Below are 18,906 nucleotides of genomic sequence, written 5' to 3'. Positions count from 1 at the left end.
CCCGTCTGTATGCCACATATTTATGTACCTTCCACTTCCCTCACCTTGCCCCCAATCTTCTTTCCCGTCCCATTCTCCATTTCTTCTTCCCAAAAGCGTGTATTTAAATAAGGCTCCTACACAGAATGCAATGTACTGCAATACCATTTACTGGCGTTATTGAAAGGACATCAAATACGAAGTACTTTCAGACAATTCCGAAGCATTTTGTGCCAGTGGAAGATGGTGACTGGTGGAACAATTTGGGAAAGATAGGATGTCCCTGATTAGCAATGGGTATTGAAATGGCGGACATTTTCACAGATTGACAAATGGTAGACATTCATGTGGAAAGCATCAAGCCGAGGTCAAGATGTCAAGGCTTTGCGAATTTTCAACTCATCATCTTCGAGTTGCGTCGTCTGACTTACAAGTAGGATTTTTTTCTTTCTTTCAATGATCTTGAGATAACAAGTCTGAGTTTAATAACTCTGAGTGTAAAATGTGGCTTTCTATCACAGAACTGTTTTAAATGCCAACAATTAGGTACAACAGGCAGCTTAGGTGCAATTTGTGAAAAGACACCTGCATGGTCCAAGAAGCAGTACCCACAGATGTTGAGAATTCTACTCGAGGCCAGGTATCTATATGATGAGCAAGCTTATGTTGAGTTAACCATGGTCATCAGTGACCGTCTCTTTCCCAAAGTTCTCCACTATTCGCATCTTGCACTGACACTCACATCGGTGTCCTATTGTCACATGAATCAAACAATTCCCAAAGTGTAGATCAGACCGAATATAAACCGTGTACTGGAAGGGAAGGGAGTGAACAACCGGTGCTTTTGGACCATTTGCTGCATACTTTATGTTCTCCCCAGCAGAGGGACACGTTGGCACATCGTTTGGTGCAGGTCCCCAAAGTAGCCGGTGTAGTCAGGTTCACTAGGTTTTTTCGTTCAAATTTTTTGGTAGATTAGCAAAACTATACATTTTTGGAATATTCAGAGCATGAGGAATCCAAAAATTAATGTTTACATTTGCGGAGACACCTTTGCGAAAATGCCACTCAGGACAGTGATGAAGATCTGTAAAAGCATATTCCTGAACGGTATCGACCTCGTAGATCCTGTGTATAGGACTTATAGTTCAATCTGATACTACCTATAACTTCCTATAACAACCTATAACTTCAAAGGACTTGCAATATCATGTATTATGTAATACAGTTATATCACAAATATAAAGACAATGGTTTTCAATTACCTTTGTTTGTTGCTTTTCTATAATCCTGAGCACTATTTTGAGGCCTTTATTGGATTCCTTGACCCAGAAAACATATGATTAGCATATTCAACTAAGTTTCTAGGTTGACGAGAAGCCGAGATAGCGCAAAATATGTATTTTATGGCGGCCATTTTGAAAATCCAAAATGGCGGCCATGCAGGTGTCTGTGCCAATGCCAACATTGATTTTCGGATTCTCCATGCTCTGATGATTCCAAATATGTACAGGTTTGCTAATCTCCCAAAATTTTGAACGAAATTATATTTGTTAACATAGTGAACCTGACTATGGTGCAGTGGTGCACCATTACGACCTAGTTAAGTCTTGCTAATCGAAGTGACTGCTGAGCCGGTAAGTGACCGATTAGGCCAAGATCTCAGCTCGGTGTGTGGCTCCCAGTCTCTCAGATAACAGTCACGGGCTTTGACCAGAAGCCAATGTGGAATCGGCTACGCTGCACCAGAAGAATGCCTATTACCAATGGACTTAAACATGGCTAAATGCAGCCCAATGAATGACTAATCAATGTTACAAAGGAAACGTCTCTCGCACTTCCCTTTCGTATCGATCACTTTATGGTGGAGCAATATACATGACACAGCTTCTGATGAAGTGCATTGTGATTACCGGTGTTATGTAGTCAAGGGCATGGGCCAGAGATTAAATCAATTTAACTGACCGCACCACTACAAATGCATGGACTGGAAGAGTCGGATGAATCATCCTCCTCCTCCCATACTTAACCAAAAAATGTAAACACCAACAACTGGGTTTCTACACCCAGTCGCACCTCAACCCCATCCAACTCAAGTAAATGATACTGATTCCCTGTAAGAAAATGCCCATTTATTCTTGGCACACTCATAAATGATGGAGCAGAAGTGGACAGCATGGGAGTATTGGGGGAGGATGGGGCATTAGCTTGTGTACGAGGCCTCAGCCCTGGCAGATGGCAGCAACACCTGATGGCTGACATTTGTTTATGCACCATTCATCCTTCCTTCTCGTTCTGTTCTGCTTCCGTATAGCTTTCAGTTTGCCTCACTACTTTTTTATTGACTGAGGTTTTCATCATCAACTGCTTGGCAAACATTAGAAAGAAGAAGAAAAAAACGAGGTGAGCGAAACTTGGATGGAAACAGAGAAATTATAAATATAGATGATGATTGTGGAACGAAAGGCGACGTCCCAATGGAAATCCATGGGCAAGCAGACTCCCTTGATGCTCCCCATTTATCTAGCATCTTGCAACATGATAAACTGCTGCAGGGATTACACAACAATTGTTTCACTGACCCCATTTCTTAGCCATAACTAATCGATACTCCAGCAGTGTCAATTTCTCAAAAAGGCGATCGCAGCCTATTGGGACAGTTCTGAGAATGAAGCCAGGATTTAATACAAAAGAGCCCACAAGTATCAGGGGAAAAGCTCCAACTGGGTGAGCTATATTCCAGAAACAGAGAAATCCTCTCTTCCACATGCAAACAAGGAATATTGTGGGTGACTGTGGGTAACTGTGGGTGAGCTATGAACCAGAAACCGAGAAGACCTCTCTTCGCCATGCAAAACAAGGAATATTGTGGGTGACCGTGGGTAACTGTGGGTGAGCTATGTTCCAGAAACAGAGAAGACCTCTCTTCGCCATGCAAAACAAGGAATATTGTGGGTGACCGTGGGTAACTGTGGGTGAGCTATGTTCCAGAAACAGAGAAATCCTCTTAGCTACGCAAAACAAGGAATATTGTGGGTGACTGTGGGTAACTGTAGGTGAGCTATGTTCCAGAAACAGAGAAATCCTCTCTTAGCCATGCAAAACAAGGAATATTGTGGGTGACCGTGGGTAACTGTGGGTGAGCTATGTTCCAGAAACAGAGAAGACCTCTCTTCGCCATGCAAAACAAGGAATATTGTGGGTGACCGTGGGTAACTGTGGGTGAGCTATGTTCCAGAAACAGAGAAATCCTCTTAGCTACGCAAAACAAGGAATATTGTGGGTGACTGTGGGTAACTGTGGGTGAGCTATGTTCCAGAAACAGAGAAGACCTCTCTTCGCCATGCAAAACAAGGAATATTGTGGGTGACCGTGGGTAACTGTGGGTGAGCTATGTTCCAGAAACAGAGAAATCCTCTTAGCTACGCAAAACAAGGAATATTGTGGGTGACTGTGGGTAACTGTAGGTGAGCTATGTTCCAGAAACAGAGAAATCCTCTCTTAGCCATGCAAAACAAGGAATATTGTGGGTGACCGTGGGTAACTGTGGGTGAGCTATGTTCCAGAAACAGAGAAATCCTCTTAGCTACGCAAAACAAGGCATATTGTGGGTGACTGTGGGTAACTGTAGGTGAGCTATGTTCCAGAAACAGAGAAATCCTCTTAGCTACGCAAAACAAGGAATATTGTGGGTGACTGTGGGTAACTGTGGGTGACTGTGGATGAGCTATGTACCAGAAACCGAGAACACCTCTCTTAGCCACGCAAAACAAGGAATATTGTGGGTGCCTGTGGGTAACTGTGGGTGAGCTATGTTCCAGAAACAGAGAAATCCTCTCTTAGCCACGCAAAACAAGGAATATTATGGGTGACTATGGGTAACTGTGGGTGAGATATGTTCCAGAAACAGAGAAATCCTCTCTTAGCCACGCAAAACAAGGAATATTGTGGGTGACTGTGGGTAATTGTGGGAGAGCTATGTACCAGAAACCGAGAAGACCTCTCTTCACCACGCAAAACAAGGAATATTGTGGGTGACTGTGGGTAACTGTGGGTGAGATATGTTCCAGAAACAGAGAAATCTTCTCTTAGCCACGCAAAACAAGGAATATTGTGGGTGCCTGTGGGTAACTGTGGGTGAGCTATGTTCCAGAAACAGAGAAATCCTCTCTTAGCCACGCAAAACAAGGAATATTGTGGGTGACTGTGGGTAATTGTGGGAGAGCGATGTACCAGAAACCGAGAAGACCTCTCTTCGCCACGCAAAACAAGGAATATTGTGGGTGATTGTGGGTAATTGTGGGAGAGCTATGTATCAGAAACAGAGAAATCCTCTCTGAGCCATGCAAAACAACGAATATTATGGGTGACTATGGGTAACTGTGGGTGAGATATGTTCCAGAAACAGAGAAATCCTCTCTTAGCCACGCAAAACAAGGAATATTATGGGTGACTGTGGTTAACTGTGGGAGAGATATGTTCCAGAAACAGAGAAATCCTCTCTGAGCCATGCAAAACAACGAATATTATGGGTGACTATGGGTAACTGTAGGTGAGCTATGTTCCAGAAACAGAGAAATCCTCTTAGCTACGCAAAACAAGGAATATTGTGGGTGACTGTGGGTAACTGTGGGTGACTGTGGGTGAGCTATGTACCAGAAACCGAGAACACCTCTCTTCACCATGCAAAACAAGGAATATTGTGGGTGACTGTGGGTAACTGTGGGTGAGATATGTTCCAGAAACAGAGAAATCTTCTCTTAGCCACGCAAAACAAGGAATATTGTGGGTGCCTGTGGGTAACTGTGGGTGAGCTATGTTCCAGAAACAGAGAAATCCTCTCTTAGCCACACAAAACAAGGAATATTGTGGGTGACTGTGGGTAATTGTGGGAGAGCTATGTACCAGAAACCGAGAAGACCTCTCTTCACCACGCAAAACAAGGAATATTGTGGGTGCCTGTGGGTAACTGTGGGTGAACTATGTTCCAGAAACAGAGAAATCCTCTCTTCACCACGCAAAACAAGGAATATTGTGGGTGCCTGTGGGTAACTGTGGGTGAGATATGTTCCAGAAACAGAGAAATCCTCTCTTAGCCACGCAAAACAAGGAATATTGTGGGTGACTGTGGGTAATTGTGGGAGAGCTATGTACCAGAAACCGAGAAGACCTCTCTTCACCACGCAAAACAAGGAATATTGTGGGTGACTGTGGGTAACTGTGGGTGAGATATGTTCCAGAAACAGAGAAATCTTCTCTTAGCCACGCAAAACAAGGAATATTGTGGGTGCCTGTGGGTAACTGTGGGTGAGCTATGTTCCAGAAACAGAGAAATCCTCTCTGAGCCACGCAAAACAAGGAATATTATGGGTGACTATGGGTAACTGTGGGTGAGCTATGTACCAGAAACAGAGAAATCCTCTCTCAGCCACGCAAAACAAGGAATATTGCGGGTGCCTGTGGGTAACTGTGGGTGAGCTATCTATCAGAAACAGAGAAATCCTCTCTTCGCCATGCAAAACAAGGAATATTATGGGTGACTATGGGTAACTGTGGGTGAGATATGTTCCAGAAACAGAGAAATCCTCTCTTAGCCATGCAAAACAAGGAATATTGTGGGTGACTATGGGTAACTGTGGGTGAGATATGTTCCAGAAACAGAGAAATCCTCTCTTAGCCACGCAAAACAAGGAATATTGTGGGTGACTATGGGTAACTGTGGGTGAGCTATGTACCAGAAACAGAGAAATCCTCTCTTCCACACGCAAACAAGGAATATTGTGCGTGACTGTGGGTAATTGTGGGAGAGCTATGTACCAGAAACAGAGAAATCCTCTCTTCCACACGCGAACAAGGAATATTGTGGGTGGCTGTGGGTAATTGTGGGAGAGCTCTGTACCAGAAACAGAGAAGTCCTCTCTTCCACACGCAAACAAGGAATATTGTGGGTGACTGTGGGTAATTGTGGGAGAGCTATGTACCAGAAACCGAGAAGACCTCTCTTCACCACGCAAAACAAGGAATATTGTGGGTGACTGTGGGTAACTGTGGGTGAGATATGTTCCAGAAACCGAGAAGACCTCTCTTCGCCACGTAAAACAAGGAATATTGTGGGTGACCGTGGGTAACTGTGGGTGAGCTATGTTCCAGAAACAGAGAAATCCTCTTAGCTACGCAAAACAAGGAATATTGTGGGTGACTGTGGGTAACTGTAGGTGAGCTATGTTCCAGAAACAGAGAAATCCTCTCTTAGCCATGCAAAACAAGGAATATTGTAGGTGATCGTGGGTAACTGTGGGTGAGCTATGTTCCAGAAACAGAGAAATCCTCTTAGCTACGCAAAACAAGGAATATTGTGGGTGACTGTGGGTAACTGTGGGTGACTGTGGGTGAGCTATGTACCAGAAACCGAGAAGACCTCTCTTCACCATGCAAAACAAGGAATATTGTGGGTGACTGTGGGTAACTGTGGGTGAGCTTTGTTCCAGAAACAGAGAAATCTTCTCTTAGCCACGCAAAACAAGGAATATTGTGGGTGCCTGTGGGTAACTGTGGGTGACTGTGGGTGAGCTATGTTCCAGAAACAGAGAAATCCTCTCTTAGCCACGCAAAACAAGGAATATTATGGGTGACTATGGGTAACTGTGGGTGAGATATGTTCCAGAAACAGAGAAATCCTCTCTTAGCCACGCAAAACAAGGAATATTGTGGGTGACTGTGGGTAATTGTGGGAGAGCTATGTACCAGAAACCGAGAAGACCTCTCTTCACCACGCAAAACAAGGAATATTGTGGGTGACTGTGGGTAACTGTGGGTGAGATATGTTCCAGAAACAGGGAAATCTTCTCTTAGCCACGCAAAACAAGGAATATTGTGGATGCCTGTGGGTAACTGTGGGTGAGCTATGTTCCAGAAACAGAGAAATCCTCTCTCAGCCACGCAAAACAAGGAATATTGTGGGTGACTGTGGGTAATTGTGGGAGAGCGATGTACCAGAAACCGAGAAGACCTCTCTTAGCCACGCAAAACAAGGAATATTATGGGTGACTATGGGTAACTGTGGGTGAGCTATGTACCAGAAACAGAGAAATCCTCTCTCAGCCACGCAAAACAAGGAATATTGCGGGTGCCTGTGGGTAACTGTGGGTGAGCTATGTATCAGAAACAGAGAAATCCTCTCTTCGCCATGCAAAACAAGGAATATTATGGGTGACTATGGGTAACTGTGGGTGAGATATGTTCCAGAAACAGAGAAATCCTCTCTTAGCCACACAAAACAAGGAATATTGTGGGTGACTATGGGTAACTGTGGGTGAGATATGTTCCAGAAACAGAGAAATCCTCTCTTAGCCATGCAAAACAAGGAATATTGTGGGTGACTATGGGTAACTGTGGGTGAGATATGTTCCAGAAACAGAGAAATCCTCTCTTAGCCATGCAAAACAAGGAATATTGTGGGTGACTATGGGTAACTGTGGGTGAGCTATGTACCAGAAACAGAGAAATCCTCTCTTCCACACGCAAACAAAGGAATATTGTGCGTGACTGTGGGTAATTGTGGGAGAGCTATGTACCAGAAACAGAGAAATCCTCTCTTAGCCACGCAAAACAAGGAATATTGTGGGTGACTGTGGGTAATTGTGGGAGAGCGATGTACCAGAAACCGAGAAGACCTCTCTTCGCCACGCAAAAGAAGGAATATTGTGGGTGATTGTGGGTAACTGTGGGTGAGCTATGTACCAGAAACAGAGAAATCCTCTCTTAGCCACGCAAAACAAGGAATATTATGGGTGACTATGGGTAACTGTGGGTGAGCTATGTACCAGAAACAGAGAAATCCTCTCTCAGCCACGCAAAACAAGGAATATTGCGGGTGCCTGTGGGTAACTGTGGGTGAGCTATGTATCAGAAACAGAGAAATCCTCTCTTCGCCATGCAAAACAAGGAATATTATGGGTGACTATGGGTAACTGTGGGTGAGATATGTTCCAGAAACAGAGAAATCCTCTCTTAGCCACGCAAAACAAGGAATATTGTGGGTGACTATGGGTAACTGTGGGTGAGATATGTTCCAGAAACAGAGAAATCCTCTCTTAGCCATGCAAAACAAGGAATATTGTGGGTGACTATGGGTAACTGTGGGTGAGATATGTTCCAGAAACAGAGAAATCCTCTCTTAGCCACGCAAAACAAGGAATATTGTGGGTGACTATGGGTAACTGTGGGTGAGCTATGTACCAGAAACAGAGAAATCCTCTCTGCCACACGCAAACAAGGAATATTTTGCGTGACTGTGGGTAATTGTGGGAGAGCTATGTACCAGAAACAGAGAAATCCTCTCTTCCACACGCAAACAAGGAATATTGTGGGTGACTGTGGGTAATTGTGGGAGAGCTATGTACCAGAAACAGAGAAATCCTCTCTTCCACACGCAAACAAGGAATATTGTGGGTGACTGTGGGTAATTGTGGGAGAGCTATGTACCAGAAACAGAGAAATCCTCTCTTCCACACGCAAACAAGGATTATTATGGGTGACTATGGGTAACTGTGGGTGAGATATGTTCCAGAAACAGAGAAATCCTCTCTTAGCCACGCAAAACAAGGAATATTGTGGGTGACTGTGGTTAACTGTGGGAGAGATATGTTCCAGAAACAGAGAAATCCTCTCTTAGCCACGCAAAACAAGGAATATTGTGGGTGACTGTGGGTAACTGTGGGAGAGCTATGTACCAGAAACAGAGAAATCCTCTCTTCCACATGCAAACAAGGATTATTATGGGTGACTATGGGTAACTGTGGGTGAGATATGTTCCAGAAACAGAGAAATCCTCTCTTAGCCACGCAAAACAAGGAATACTGTGGGTGACTGTGGGTAACTGTGGGAGAGATATGTTCCAGAAACAGAGAAATCCTCTCTTAGCCATGCAAAACAAGGAATATTGTGGGTGACTGTGGGTAACTGTGGGAGAGATATGTTCCAGAAACAGAGAAATCCTCTCTTAGCCACGCAAAACAAGGAATATTGTGGGTGACTGTGGTTAACTGTGGGAGAGATATGTTCCAGAAACAGAGAAATCCTCTCTTAGCCACACAAAACAAGGAATACTGTGGGTGACTGTGGGTAATTGTGGGAGAGCTATGTACCAGAAACCGAGAAATCCTCTCTTAGCCACGCAAAACAAGGAATATTGTGGGTGACTGTGGGTAACTGTGGGAGAGATATGTACCAGAAACCGAGAAATCCTCTCTTAGCCACGCAAAACAAGGAATATTGTGGGTGACTGTGGGTAACTGTGGGAGAGCTATGTACCAGAAACCGAGAAATCCTCTCTTAGCCATGCAAAACAAGGAATATTGTGGGTGACTGTGGGTAACTGTGGGAGAGATATGTACCAGAAACCGAGAAATCCTCTCTTAGCCATGCAAAACAAGGAATATTGTGGGTGACTGTGGGTAACTGTGGGAGAGATATGTACCAGAAACCGAGAAATCCTCTCTTAGCCATGCAAAACAAGGAATATTGTGGGTGACTGTGGGTAACTGTGGGAGAGCTATGTACCAGAAACCGAGAAATCCTCTCTTAGCCATGCAAAACAAGGAATATTGTGGGTGACTGTGGGTAACTGTGGGAGAGATATGTACCAGAAACCGAGAAATCCTCTCTTAGCCATGCAAAACAAGGAATATTGTGGGTGACTGTGGGTAACTGTGGGAGAGATATGTACCAGAAACCGAGAAATCCTCTCTTAGCCATGCAAAACAAGGAATATTGTGGGTGACTGTGGGTAACTGTGGGAGAGCTATGTACCAGAAACCGAGAAATCCTCTCTTAGCCATGCAAAACAAGGAATATTGTGGGTGACTGTGGGTAACTGTGGGAGAGATATGTACCAGAAACAGAGAAATCCTCTCTTAGCCACGCAAAACAAGGAATATTGTGGGTGACTGTGGGTAACTGTGGGAGAGCTATGTACCAGAAACCGAGAAATCCTCTCTTAGCCATGCAAAACAAGGAATATTATGGGTGACTGTGGGTAACTGTGGGTGAGCTATGTTCCAGAAACAGAGAAATCCTCTCTTAGCCACGCAAAACAAGGAATATTGTGGGTGACTGTGGGTAACTGTGGGAGAGATATGTTCCAGAAACAGAGAAATCCTCTCTTAGCCATGCAAAACAAGGAATATTGTGGGTGACTGTGGGTAACTGTGGGAGAGATATGTTCCAGAAACAGAGAAATCCTCTCTTAGCCACGCAAAACAAGGAATATTGTGGGTGACTGTGGGTAACTGTGGGAGAGCTATGTACCAGAAACCGAGAAATCCTCTCTTAGCCATGCAAAACAAGGAATATTGTGGGTGACTGTGGGTAACTGTGGGAGAGCTATGTTCCAGAAACAGAGAAATCCTGTCTTCGCCACGCAAAACAAGGAATATTGTGGGTGACTGTGGGTAACTGTGGGTGAGATATGTTCCAGAAACAGAGAAATCCTCTCTTCGCCACGCAAAACAAGGAATATTATGGGTGACTGTGGTAACTGTGGGAGAGCTATGTACCAGAAACCGAGAAGACCTCTCTTCGCCACGCAAAACAAGGAATATTATGGGTGACTGTGGGTAACTGTGGGAGAGCTATGTACCAGAAACCGAGAAGACCTCTCTTCGCCACGCAAGACAAGGAATATTGTGGGTAACTGTGGGTAAGATCATAAATCATCAGGTTGAGGCAGTAATACAAAGCCAGTTCCCAACCATGCACACATAGAAGAAGCCCTTCAAGCAAAGATGATGCCTTAGCTTGATGTACTATGTATGTTCAACACTAGCTTGTTCCAAGTACATCCCGCGTCCTTTTATTCATTAGGAAACAATTTGTTCTCAAAATGATCCCAGCTATAATCGTGGAGTGATTTTCATGGAAAATGGAAGGAGATAGCATTAGTGAAAGAGGAACAAGAAGGATTGCAAGTCTTGGCAAACATTGTCGGAGGCCATCCTCCAGTGAGCCATTTTCTTCCAGCATTTATTTTGTGGGAAAAACATATACGAGCCTTCTGAGTTCCTCAGAAACCATCCCCTGGGAAAAAAGGTTGAAAAGAAAGTAGTGAGACAAAGGGGAAAAAGCCAAAATGCTCGATGTTCTTACGGGCAATCGGCTGCAGCTCCACGGCCTGGCGCACGATTATGCCACCTTTTGACCCAAGCCGTCAATATGCCATGCTTGTCGCCCGCGTGCCATGCCCGAGGTGCCACATGGCAATCCGTTCATCATAAACACAGTACGTAAATGCCCTCTCCATCCTCAACCGTACAACGTGCAGCAACGATTTCAATTCAATGGCTGCTATCCAATTAATGCATCTGTGTGCTAAGAACAAGATTAAAATAAAAAACATTTAAGTTTGCTAACACAATTTTTAACTTTGTTTTAAGTCACAATCAAGGGGAAGCCATTTTCTGCAGCCATTTGTTTATGCCTTTCAAGTGATTACGCTGCTGGATCGTTTGCCTGCCAAATGGAAATGGACCATTTGTGCCCGTATTGGAAGATCGTACTGAGAAAGGGCAACCATAGCAGGTGGAGCCAGTTTCGACAGCAGCGTCGGCTCAGCAGGCAGGCATATAAGCTTGCTCTGCCCCCAGGGGCTCCAGGCAGTCCGGACATCAAGCCATAGGGTACACTCAATGCGGCAGCAAACAGGAGGTGACGCATGGTGCACAGGCCGTTCGTCATGGTGTCACTAACTAATGAATCCGGGCCCCTCTAAACAAAGGCGGAAGCGAAATGCCGATCAATGCCAATGCAATTAAAGCCATACGATCCTTTCTTAATCTCAGTCCTTCATGTGTGCTCTGCTCTGTTGCCACCTATGTCCTGTCCCGATTTGGTTGTACTCTGCATTAAATGTCCTCCAGGCCATTTTTCAGCACAAAGGAAATGCCAGGCCTTAAAAATCACATCACTGTCAAGCAATCACATCAGAGACAAAACAGATTGCTCCTTAAAACGCATGTCCTGCCACCGTTTGAGCACAATCATTCCATATGTAATGGTATATGCTCTCCTCAATGACCGATGCACAGGTGGGGAATTGTAACGGATCAGCTGAACATTGCAAAGCAACAACTCACAACAGAATATTTTACCTCAGTCCTGCAGTGTTCCACAGAGACAAAGTCCAAGAAACCACTCTGCAACAGAAAAGGGGATGGGTTGTGGAAGAAGAGAACATGACATCATTAGCGATTGGCAGGGGTCATTTTCAATGGGAAAACAGAGATTCAAAAGGAAGACTTATATACATATATATATATATGCACAGACATGTCGGAAGATTTGCAGCTCAGGGTTCAAATTGGTAAAAGTTCAAATTGCAGCTCAGGGTTCACTCTGAGCTGTAAAATAATTAATTATTTATGAGGCTTAACGTTTTGAGGACAAGCCGGCTCTCCTCCACAGAGGTGTTGAGTGGTGAGGTGGTGACACCGATCCACCTTAAGTTCCGTTGGTGACAGTTTAGTCTTGCATGGCGGATTGGTCCGCGTCCTCGCAAATCACTGTGCTCCCTGCGTTCACATTGTTTTGCCGCTTTTTGTTGGCATAATTTATTGCATAGTGCTTTGTATGTCGGATGCGAGTCGGCGTGTGGATGTGAACGTCCACCTCGTCCGCCCACCCCACCCCCTCGTCGCCCCTCCTGAGCTCTTCCTCCCACCTCCAGGGAGGATCTTCTGCTCCATGCTTGTCCATGGATGTTCCCTCTTCCATGGATTTATTCAATTCCCTTCCCGGTATCGGCTGCAGTTCAATCCCACAGAGATGGCGGAGGCTGGAGTTCTACTAAGCTCATGCCTAATAGGTGGAGCCTGGACCATTTGTGCCCTTATTGGGAGATCGTACTGAGAAAGTCCTCGCAAATCAGAGAATTGTACCTGCATATGTATATATATATATATATATATATATATATATATATATATATATATATATATATATATATATATATTACATTGAATTCACACAGGATTGGCAGAGTATTGGGATCGGAAGGAGTGAGGGTGAAGCATTCACCTTTACACCATTACAAGGCATTTACAGGAGAGTTAGCAAAGGATGACCACGCAAATGGGGTCTGCATGGCTCCATGTGGCTGCAATGCTGAATGCATGGGAGAGACCAGAAGGACCTTGAACCAAAGTAACAAAGAACACGACAAAGACATTGAATGTACCAAGCCTGAGAGGTCTGCCAATGCCCAAAATGGTTTAAGGGCTTGCCATACGCCCTTACGGAACAATGTCAGCATCTTGGCCGTGAACCACAACCGAGCCAGGAGGCGGATATTGAGCGCATGGCACACTGGAGAAATGTGTTCACCTCTCTCAGAGGAGGCTGTGGTTTTGCTGCAGGCTTATGGACCACTCATGCATAAACACACGAGAGATGCACCGACGTGAGGAGGATAGAGATACAGTGGGACATGGTTGATCTTCATTATATCACTAGACCATCACAGGCAATGAGGTTCCAATCATAATGTTCCCTTTAATAACAATGACACATTGGTAATACAATCTTGTCATTGCCTGATTAACCACCCATTACAATTGGCTAATCATCACGAGGTTTGATACCACAGTTCTCTGATTGGTTGACTGACTTAGTACTTGCCACACTTTGTGTTTATCTGGAGAGAGCTAAATCAGAGAGTTCACTCTTGATAAAGGTTACCGGAGGCACGATCGTTCTGTGTTGCTGTCTGAAACGTTGAGTCATTTGATAAGGCTAGAGGTGGGAGCACTGAGCATATATATATATACATACACATGGTGTACATAATCTAAATGGTGATGTGAAATGGAAGGAGAGAGGATTTGTAGGAACAGGCACCAAAACACAGCGGAAGAGGATTTAGAATGTGAGGTGTGATAAGTAAACATGACGCCCCATCATGCGTATGCCACAGTGCGCCAAGGATGAATCTCTCACTGGTCACCCCCATCCAGTAATACGTGCTGCTCTCTCCTGAGTAGCTGAAGCCTGGGATCCCCTTAAATACCTATTGAATTAGGCATCCTTGGCCAAGGAAAAAGGAATCCAATTAGAAGAATCAAGATGATGCTGTCTGGCCGCATTAGGGTGCACACACGTTCTGACGCCCTTCGACGCACGCTCAAAACACGCGGACAGGCCAAGGCTGCATATGATGTACGATTCAATTTCTGCAAATCCCTGCTCTATTGTGCTTGCACGCAAACCCAATCCTTAGTACGGCCTTATGATAAATTCCAATTGCAACCTTAAGAATATACAAAAAAAAACCAGCATTAAAATGTGGCAGACCAAAATGAGTTGTGCTTGCAGCTTATCTGTCACAAATAGTCTGGACTTATAGAGCAAATCGTTTCACAGGGGTTGCCCAGCACAGCAAGGGGGCGCAAGGGGGCACGACTCAACCCTGAATAACGCACTCCAAAAAGGGCTGGCAAAGCTTATCCCAAGAACTCACATTGCACTTATTCATTATTTATGCAAACAAACTATCTGTGCCTTTTTGTATTAAGAAAAATGTATTGATAACGTTTTAACAAACAATATTGGTGAAACGTGCCCCATTCTGGGTGTTTTTTTTACCTACTGTGAATGTGAACACCCAAGGCAAGTTATCACGATGGAATTTTCCATTACATGTGCTAAGTTACATCACAGAGCACGTCAAATCTCTATACACATCATTCATATGAAAACAAGTAGTTTACCTGGCAGTTGGGGAGGTAAATGAATGCGTTATAATAAGACAATGTACTACCGTGATGCTATGTGGATAGATTTGATATTGCTTTTATTATTTATCGACCTTATAATAGCCTGGTGTTGGCTTAGCGGTTAGGGTGCTGGCTTGGGATCCCAGGATCCTGGGTTCGAATCCTGGTCGATCGCTGAATTAACAACCCCAGGGGGGTTGACTCAGCCTGTCATCCTTCTCAGGTCGGCAAATTGAGTACCAGTTCTCACTGGTAATTCCCTGTGTGTTGCAGGAGGCAACTAACAGGGTTGGCAGCAGGAAGGGCATTCGGCCATAAAACATTGCTTCGAAAAGGAGACCCGAAAAAGGCCAACGCCTGCTCTGTGGGGAAAAATGGCCTCTAATGAGTTATGTTTTCATTTATCGACCTTATACATGTGGCAATCTGGAGGGGAAGGGGAAAGAGGAGGAGAGTATTATTCCGACTGATTTTGTTGCTTCCCTCCTCCTTCCAACGCCATTCACGTCTTTTTATGGCACAGCCCGTATGGCAATGCCGTCTGGGACAGCGTTTGTCTGTCCGTCCGGTGTATGTTTGTAGTCCCTCACAAACGTCCACCAATCAGAGTTGAGGATATAGTCATATGACAGGGGGTGGCATTTAGTAACCATTACAGTTGCATATTTTACTAAAAAGAAATATAATAACCTTCTGTGGAACGTTTTGGGTTTCCAACGGGTGTCATAAGGTAAGTAGGAGGTTTCAGAAATTCCTCAATACAATTATTATTTTGAAATGGATCGACAAGGACATTGCTCCCGAATCCAGAAGTGAGAAAGTGATGACGGTTCGCTGCTTTGATAATATCTCAATACAATCGTGATTTAACATTATATTTTGATATATTAATATTACAGTATTAATTTGTGATTGGAATGATGAATGATGCTGTTTGGAATGAAAATATAGAGATAAGGAGTTTAAAGCAGAATGAGGAAATGACGTAATGGTTTCCATCCTTGACATTCGTGGATTCCCATTTGCAGTTTCGCCATTGTCCGGATTTAGCAACATTCAGACTGGGCACATTTTTTGTCCAAGTCCTTCACGAACATGCTGTTAATGTCTGACGCTTGAATGAAGGTGGCACAGGAATGTGGAATTTATTGAAAATTTTTTAATACTTACATTATTTGCTAACTGCGAACTTGTATCCCCACCCTGGTCATACTAACACGTATCAAACGAGCCCGGCTACGCCGTTGATAGACCCAGTCTTGTTTAGTTACCCCTCCCTATAAACTTCCTCAATGTCACATTGCAATTCCAAGGACTGGTAATCACGACCCCACACGCCTACTGAAGGTCGGTGCATCTAGATGCACGAGACGCCCAATGTAGCGAATCAATGATGTAAATGTTGATCAGGTGTGAATGTAAAATGGGACCAGGTTGTGTTCTGACCTCACAGAAATGCTTAACGTGTGACATTATATCAGAGTCAATAAAGAGACCTTCTGCTTTTTTTTTAACGTTATATTGGGGTAGGAGTCACAGACGTTGGATGCCAATGAAGCAACAATTTGAGAAATGAAGGTAAGCGCACACAATTATTGTTCATGGATGTCTTTCCTTTCTCTCTCTCGAAGGATGTGGTATCACTCCATTGCAACAAAGCAGATTCAACAGTACACATCAACTTGGCCATTCAAGCCTTCCGTAAAGTCTGTGGATATCAGACTAATCCATTCGCAATGTCCAATAAATATATATTCGCAAGGCCCAGGGTTCGATTACCACCTTTCGAAAGACTTTTGCGACCTGAAGCCATGATGCTAGGCCAAGGGAGGACACGCCCTTTAAAAAGCCAGATTCGATCCTCGGACTGGCATGGCTTGGCAGAAGGAATTACACTTGAGCACAACGCCTTCGGTGACAAAGAGACCCTTCTTTCTTATGATGACAAATGGCCTCCATTGGTAGAGAGCTCCATAACAAAAGGTGGTGATAAGTCACAAAAAAACATTTTGAGGCACAAAAGAATGCTTTTTCATTCCTGAAATGATTGCTTGCTTGTTTATTTGTTTCATAATAACGTAAGGTGGTCGCTCTGGTAGAGATAGACAAAGAGAGAAATTATTGAGCAAAATACATGATCCACAACCTTGGCATCTGCACTTGTGGCACATCCAACCAAAATGCAGTCCTTCATTCTCCATTACAATGCTGATTACAAAACGTCGAGTAACCCAACACAAAATGGACACGTTTCCAAAGCCAATCTCTAGCTAGCAGATGTCGCAAGATACAGTGTGTGAAGCATGACCTCAAAAAGAAAAAGGACAATGTCTTTCAGAGTTGAAAACAAAGACAGAAGATGTGACTTTCGGGGGAGAGGAGAAAGGGGGCTTAGATATTGCCGAAGAGATTTGAAAGATTGTTTTCATCTGTGCTGTTGTATTAGTCAGGTTCACTATGTTTTTTCGTTCAAAATTTTGGTAGATTAGCAAAACTATACATTTTTGGAATATTCAGAGCATGAGGAATCCAAAAATTAATGTTTACATTTGCGTAGACACCTTTGCGAAAATGCCACTCAGGACAGTGATGAAGATCTGTAAAAGCATATTCCTGAACGGTATAGACCTCGTAGATCCTGTGTATAGGACTTATAGTTCAATCTGATACTACCTATAACTTCCTATAACTTCATTAATTTTTCCTATAACATCACATGTTATAGGAAAACATGTTTTGTTATAGGAAAACGAAAAAACAATTTTTATATAACCTATAACATCACATCTTCTAAGCATTAATTTTTGGATTCCTCATGCTCTGAATATTCCAAAAATGTATAGTTTTGCTAATCTACCAAAATTTTGAACGAAATTATATTTGTTAACATAGTGAACCTGACTATATGTGGAGTGTGGACAATGGACATACAGATTTTACTATGTAAATTTTTTTCATGTACTTGCTATATTACATTACTGTACACTTATGGCTTGTTATCGCATCCCCTGTGTGTGTGTGCATGTGTGTGTGTGTGTGTGTGTATGTGTGTGTGTGTGTGTGTGTGTGTGTGTATGTGTGTGTGTGTGTGTGTGTGTGTGCGTGCGTGCCTGTTTGGGCTGTAACGTAACGTTTTTTTTTTTACCATTTGAGCTACTGTCATCAAATTTGCACCAAAGCTTTATTATGATAATATGGAAAAGACAGATCAATAATTTTGGCAAAAGATCAAAAGGTTGAAGGCCAGCATCACATAAAATCATCAATTTTCATCCAATTGACCTGGTTAAAATTTACCATTTGAGTTTTGTCATCAAATTTTCAACAAAGCTTTATTATGAGAATATGGAGAAGGCAAATTCATAATTTGGTCAAAAGGTAGGTCAAAGGTCAGCATCTCATAAAATCGTCAATTTTCAGACGATTGACCTGATATTTAAGAATTTGCAGATTGGGTCACTGAATTGGTTCACCAATCAAAAGCTAGAAGCTGATTGTTTTTTTTTTTTAGATCAAGCGGTCAAAGGTCAAGGTTGCATAAAATCATCAATTTTCCTTCAATTAACCTGAAATGTTAAGAATTTGCAGGTCACATAATTGGTTCGCCAATCAAAAGCTAGAAGCTGGGTTTTTGTTTTTTTTTAGATCTAAAGCTCAGAGGTCAAGGCTGCATAAAATCATCAATTTTCATTTTGTACTTTTACCTCCACCACCAAAGGTGGATGGAGGTTATGTGTTCACCTCTGTCTGTTTGTCTGTTTCTCTGTCTGTCTATGAACAAGATATCTCAAAAATGTTGTGGACGGATTCAGACGAAATTTGGTGAAGATTTTTGTGGTGAAGATTTGGTGAATTTAGATTTTGGTGAAGATCTGGATATGGATTCGGATACGAGAATTATTTAATTTCTAAGTGATTGTTCACCATTGAGAGATCGGGCATAAAGCGATATATAACATGATATTTAAAAACGTTATGGATGAGTTATGACAAAACTTGGTGGATGGGTTGGTTAGGCGACAAGAACAAGCCGATTAGATTTTGGTTCAGGTCCGAATCCAGATCAGGTCTATCAGTGGGATACAAAACAAACTGTTCGGCCTGGCTGAGATATGCGCTCTACCAAGTGCCGTTCTAGTTTTTTAAACAGTTTTCGGTGTTT

General features: G+C 43.3%; 1 protein-coding gene across 1 annotated transcript in view; it reads right to left on the bottom strand.

The window, feature by feature from the left end:
• Positions 1 to 18,906, bottom strand: part of LOC137423419 (RNA binding protein fox-1 homolog 3) — an 891,619-nt gene that overhangs the window by 550,622 nt on the left and 322,091 nt on the right. Inside the window, 1 exon segment of the mRNA XM_078774235.1 lies at positions 12,126 to 12,170. Coding sequence (XP_078630361.1) covers positions 12,126 to 12,170 — 45 coding nt within the window.

The sequence above is a fragment of the Myxine glutinosa genome, chromosome 3, assembly GCF_964187855.1.
Source record: "Myxine glutinosa chromosome 3, kmMyxGlut1.1, whole genome shotgun sequence".
In the NCBI taxonomy this organism is placed as follows: Eukaryota; Metazoa; Chordata; class Myxini; order Myxiniformes; family Myxinidae; genus Myxine; species Myxine glutinosa.
Note: the sequence above shows the minus strand (reverse complement) of the source record. Positions and strands in the feature narration are given on the sequence as shown.